Source organism: Tupaia chinensis, unplaced genomic scaffold (assembly GCF_000334495.1).
Source record: "Tupaia chinensis unplaced genomic scaffold, TupChi_1.0 Scaffold143874_1, whole genome shotgun sequence".
NCBI lineage: Eukaryota > Metazoa > Chordata > Mammalia > Scandentia > Tupaiidae > Tupaia > Tupaia belangeri.
Window position 1 is genome coordinate 42,963 of NW_006203725.1, and position 6,098 is coordinate 49,060.

General features: G+C 49.1%; 1 protein-coding gene across 1 annotated transcript in view; it reads left to right on the forward strand.

Annotated features, from left to right (window-relative positions):
• Positions 1–1,027: 1,027 nt before the first annotated feature.
• LOC106733151 (butyrophilin subfamily 3 member A2-like) overlaps positions 1,028–6,098 on the forward strand; it is a 7,704-nt gene continuing 2,633 nt past the window's right edge. Inside the window, 1 exon segment of the mRNA XM_014582859.1 lies at positions 1,028–1,556. Coding sequence (XP_014438345.1) covers positions 1,028–1,556 — 529 coding nt within the window.

A 6,098-nucleotide genomic window follows, 5' to 3' on the forward strand; every position in this document is an offset into this window, starting at 1 on the left:
GGAGCAGCCAGGGCGAAGCTGGCGCGGTTCCTGGCTGTGCCTGGCTGGGGTGTCGGGGAGCAGCAGAGAGAGGGAAACAAATGCTGGCTGGAATAGACAGACGGGGGAGGAAAACACGAGTTGGGGTTACAGAGGTTGTGGGGGTTAACCTGGTTGGGTGTTGAACAGATCGGGGACGTGGATGAGCTCGTATACGATCAGAGGGTCACAGACCTGATGGCGGGGAGAGGACAGGCGGGGAGGCTCGTGTAGGCCCTATTTAATTTATTGTTATTTAAAATTTTGATATAGGGCACATGTGCCCACAAGAGAGAGACGGAGAGAGAGAGAGAGAGAAAGAGAGAGAGAGAGAGACAGAGAGGGAAGTGAGAACATAAGCTTCCAGGTCCAGGAGCTGAACCACAGTTGGCCATGTGGGATCCTGCTGGCCCCAGGATGTAGGTGTTTGTTTATTTATTTATTTATTTATATTATTAATTTATTATTATTATTTTAAGTTGGCTATAGGGCATGTGCCCCAGCCAGAGAGAGACAGAGAAAGAGAGAAAGTGAGAAAGCAAGTCACAGACCTGGGACTCGAACTGTGGTCAGGCATGTGGGAGTCCAGTGCCTCAACCACCATGCCACCTAGTGGCCCCTGCATCTAGGTTTTAAGTGAACATATAATTCAGTGGAGGAGAAAAATATGGACAGAAAAAATAAACTTAGAAGTGGGAGTGTGGAATTTCCTGAGTGTGGCTGACCGAGGCCACGGGGATGCAGGATTTCCTGGAGGCCAGGCCAGGTGAGAGCCATGATTCTCAAAGACTCACCTGGGTCAACAGCATCGCCTTCCTTGGGAACCCCTTAGAAATGCACATTCCTGACCAACCTAACCAGCAGCCCTGGGCTGAGGCTCAGCATGTGTTTTACAAGGTCCTGTGGGTGCCAGCTCAGTGCGAGATCTCTGGGTTAGAGTCCTTCCTGCAAGGGCCTGGGGCCAGGAGCACAGGCCTTTGGGGAGTCTCTGAAGTCATTTTTGGGCCCCATGACTGTGGTCAGAAGATCTCGCCAGGTTCAGAGTCATCACTGCTCAGTCCAGCAGGTCGTGTGGGGTCACGTCAGCCAGCATCTGTCCCCGGCCTGCCTGGCCTCCCCATCTATGCTGTGTGCTCTCCGCCCCGTGGCCTGTATCTCACAGCTTCTCACTCCCATGTCTGTGTCCACAGATGAGTTTGCGGTCATAGGCCCCTTGGATCCTGTTGTGGCAGTGCTGGGTGCTGATGCCACGCTGCCCTGCTCCCTGATCCCACCCATGAGCGCAGTGACTATGGAACTGCTATGGTACCGCACCGAGTTCTCGGAAGTGGTGCTCAGCTTTCGGGACCAACAGGAGCAGGAGGAGGAGCAGATGGCCCAGTACGCGGGGCGGACCTCGCTGGTGAGGGACTTCCTCGCCCAGGGGGAGGCTGCCGTGCGCATCCACAACGTCCGGGTTTCCGACGATGGGCTGTACACCTGCTTCTTCAGCAAGGGAGGATTCTATGAGGAGGCCAACTTGGAACTGCAGGTGGCAGGTGAGTGACTTAATCTATATTCTAGGGTCTTGAGCACTGGATTTGGGAAGAACCTCAAATGAAAGGACATCCAATTCAGACCTTTAATTTCTACGTGAGGAAAATGAGGCTTTTTCATTTAATCACTTTACTGATACAAATATGTAGAGCCACTAATAGGAAAGGATTTCAGAAAATTCATGAAAATAGAATCAAAGTTTGATTTTGTTTTGGTGCAAAAATAGTTGAAATCAATGTATAGTTTTTTTTTAATTATTTTTTGAACTTTATTTATTTTATTTATTTGTTTGTTTTAATTTGATCAGAGAGGTACAGAACAAGAGAACGAGAGAGAGAGGAAAGTGAGAAAGCAAGCTGCCAGATCCGGGACTTGAACCTCAGTTGGTCATGTGGGAGTCCTGGGACTTGAACTGCAGTCAGCCATGTGGGAGTCCAGTGTTCTTAACCACCACACCACCTCCCGGCCCACAGTCAATGTGTAGATTTTTTTTAATTGTTGGAGGGCTTGTGTGCTTGCTAGAGAGAGACAGACAGACAGAGAAAGAGAAAGCCTCCCCCTTCCCCAATGTTGTGTGATATCTCTGCAATCTCTTCTTCATTTCTCCATCCTGTCAGGATTTGGGGCACACCTACACATGTGTCTGGTGTGTTTTTCAAATTGTGGGGACCCAAATTCAAACTGTGGTCATTCATGTGGAATCATGGAATCCTGCTCCCTCAACCACTGGGCTACAGGGTCAGCCACATAGTTCTTTTCTTTATTACATTAAATGATTGCTGTTTTTAAAAAGTTTTGAATACTATCTATTTTATTCATCATCATTATTATTATTTGTTAAAGTTTGCTATAAGGCATGCGTGCTCACCAGAGAGACAGAAAGAGAGGGAAAGTAAGAAAGCAAGCCACCAGGTCTGGATGGATCTGGAAGTACAGTCAGCCATGAGAGAGTCCAGAGCCCCAACCACCACACTACCTGCTGGCCCCATAATTATTTTCATAGTGCATGTTTTCCATACAGTTTTTGAAGATCCTCCTGTATGGGCCAGTCATTGTTCTGGCACCTGGGACACATCAGTGAAGCAAATAAAGATCCTTGACTGTGGACTTTATGTTCTAGGGACAGAGGTAGAAAGTCACAGTAAGTAAGCAGGGTGTGGACGATGCAGGAGGGTGATGAGAGCCTAGGACGGAAGACCAGGTAGGACAGGGAAGGGTCGGGGTGTGGTGGGGCATGAGGGAGGCTCAGTCACTCAGGGCTTCACTGAGCATCTGAACCAGGCTCCCAGGAAGGAGGTGCTCAGCCGACAGCATCCCCGAGGGCCTCGAACTCCTCACAGGGAGCACCCAGTGTGACGTCCCCGAGGTGGAGCATGGCTGGGGTGTTCTGGGCACAGTAGGGGTCTCTGTGGTTGGTGAGAGCAGTGAGGGGAGGACAGGGAGAGGGGACGTCACTGGAGTAACGAGGCCTTCCTGGCACAGGGTACACGGAGGAGGGACTGAGTGACACCCCCATGACAGTCAGGAAAGGTCACTGGGAGGAGACCTCAGCTGGCACAGGGCTCACCAGGGATCTCCTGTGAGAAGGCACAGAGACAGCGTGATGGTCGTGGCTGTTCACAGGGAGCCAGATAGACCTGGGGCTGGGGTGTGCGGGTGCCCAGGGGCACAGGGAGTGGGGTCTGGGAGGAGGGAGAGAGACGGCTGGAGAAGGAGGCACAGGCCATATCGTGAAGGTGCTGTGTGCTGTGGTCAGGAGTTTGGGTACAGAGCTGAGGAGACGTGGGCAGGACAGGGCTGGGAGTGCTCACTGTGGGAGTGGTGAGGGGGTGAGTGGAGGGTGAACAGGAGGAAGCATGGTGTGCAGCTATGAGGAGTCAGCTATGGCTGACCTTGGGCTGTGGTAGCGGGGTTGTACAGGAAGGGTCAGACATCTGGGAGGCTTAGAAATTAGAGTGACTAGAAGTGAGGACACAGTGATTGGAGGAGGAAAGGGGATGGCGGAGCCTTCCAGGGTTGTGCCTTGGCCGTGTGCTGTGTCATGCCAGGGATATTGCTGATTCCATGTCAGTTACCTGGTGCCACAATACTGGTCTGTAACAAATGATGTGAAATTTTGGAGGCATACTGCAGCAGAAATGTATGAAATTCAGGCACAACGGGAGTTCCAGTACCCTGGGTGACCTTGGATAAACTCAACTGGGCTGACTCTTACATCTTTGGTCACATTGGAGGGCACACAGTTAAAAACACAATCTTCTCCCACTCCAGAAGTGCTCTCCACAAAGGTAGTAGAGAATGAAAACACTTTTATGTTAAAGAAGTGTCAGACCAGAATGTGACACACATCACAGGCATCTGCTAAAGGATTGAAAAGACAGAGGAAATCTCATTGTTTTTATAGCCGAGTGGCCATAACCCATTGTATTGGGTCATCGGACAAGTCATGATGCATTTTTGCACAGAAAAACATCAAGGAAGGAGGTGAGGGCTCTGCTGGGCTGGGGCTGCAATTCCACGTGCTCCCGCAGCTGCTTGAGACCATCAGGGGGCGCTGGCTGCAAGGACAAGACTTAAGGCCTATCTTGGGTAGAGAGTATTTAATCAGTTATCTAAAAATGCGATTTTTTATGTAATGCATGTGGTGAGTCAGTGAAGAAAACACAAGTGGAAAAGCATGTACTTGCAGGAACTGTGGGTGCCTTCCTTACAGCAACTGTGGAAAAGATTTCCAGGGCGATGACTATAAAAACCATGTGAAACGTGTAAGTGAGGATGAGAAGAATGGTGGCGAAAGCTATGAGGGTAAAACCTACAAAGGTGATGTAGAACAGCAGGCACGGGTTCAGAAAATTAAGGAATTAATAAGATACCAAATATCAGCCTCAAACTGTGAGAACTTTAAAAGCAAATTAGTCCTTTTGACAAGGTTCCTAGGAAAAAGGAAAAGTTCAGAATTGGAAGAACAGAGTTTTGGGGTTTTTTTTAATTTATTTCGTTTTATTTATTATTATTATTTTAATTTGACCAGAGAGAGGGGGCAAGTGACAAAGCTAGCCACCAGGTCCAAGACTTGAACTGCAGTCAGCCACGTGGGAGTCCAGCACCTTAACCACCACACCACCTGCTGGCCACATGAAGAACAGTTTAAAAGTTCACAGTGAATCCATTCTTGAGCCAATGTGGAATATCTTTTAGGAAGCTCCTAGCAGTGAGCCGGTCAATAGGGGAAGATCAGCAACCACTCAGCCCAGGTGTGGATCCACACACAGAAGTCTGTATGGCTCTAGGCTCCCTCCTCCAACGCAAATGACACCATGAGAGAGCAAGCAGAGGTTAAGAAGGAAAGAGAGAGGGAAGATGAACCACAGAAGAGAAAAAAGAAAAGAGAACTAAAATTAGAAAACCATCAGGAAAATTCAAGGAGTCAGAAGCCGAAGAAGCACAGGAAGGGACAGGGGCTGGACTGGAAGCTGGCGGGCAGAAGCTCGTGATGCCAGTGGCTCTGGAAAGAGGAGGACTGGGAAGAACGGGAGCAAGGGCGGCCTGCAGGGGAAGGGCAGGATGGAAGTGGGGCTCTGGAGGGGGTGCCGAGGAAGAGACAGAGATGGAGGGAGAGGGAGAAAGCCCTCCCTGTGGGGTATCATTACAGTGTGATTTCTTCCCCATTTCTTCCCCCTTTCAGGAATTTGGGCGTATGTGTAGATGGGCCTGGCATGTTTCTCCAGCCTCCAGGTCTGGGACTTGAACCGTACTGTGGGATCCAGCTCTCTTAACCATCAAGCCATGGGCTGTCCCTACAAATATGATTTCAGGATATGTAACACCTAGTCCTCAAGTAAGAGGACTTGAAGCTCCATCTGTCTCACGTGGCTCCCCCTAAATTTACCCGGTAATTGGAGTGACTGTCTAGTGAGTGATTTGGCTTTATCTGAGGAAATACAAACTCTGCACATCTTTATGACAGAAGTGGTTTCACAAATTGAAGCAAGATGCCCACTGAGTTAGGCACCTACCCTCCCACCGAAATGGGGAGAGAGGTGTCCCATCTCCCTTGATTTTTACATTTCAAATGAAGGCTCCCAGGTCCTTGGGAAAGACATTTGTAGGCCATAAGACTGGCAAAATGTCTAAGTAGTTTCCAAATGATATATACTTACATTTCAAAGAAAGGGGAAGTAGTTACCTTCTCAGGTTCCTAAGAAATACTCTATGGAAAGGGAGAGAGGGGAATCTCTTCTCTAATTTTCAAGAGGAAAAATTTATTTATTATTTATTGTTTTATTTTTGTTTTGCTATAGAGCATGTGTGCTTTTCAGACCAAAACAGGCAGAGAGAGAGAGAGAAAGAGAGTGAGAAAGTGAGAATTCACCTCCCAGCGTGGACGGCCACACTGCCATCCCTTCTCCTCCAGTCTTCTCTCAAGATTTTGGGCATATGCGCCTGGCGTATCACTAACGCTGCTGGGTCTGGGATTAGAACCATGCGATTGGCCATATGGAATCCAGCACCTTAACCACCACACCACCTGCTGGCCCCAGCTT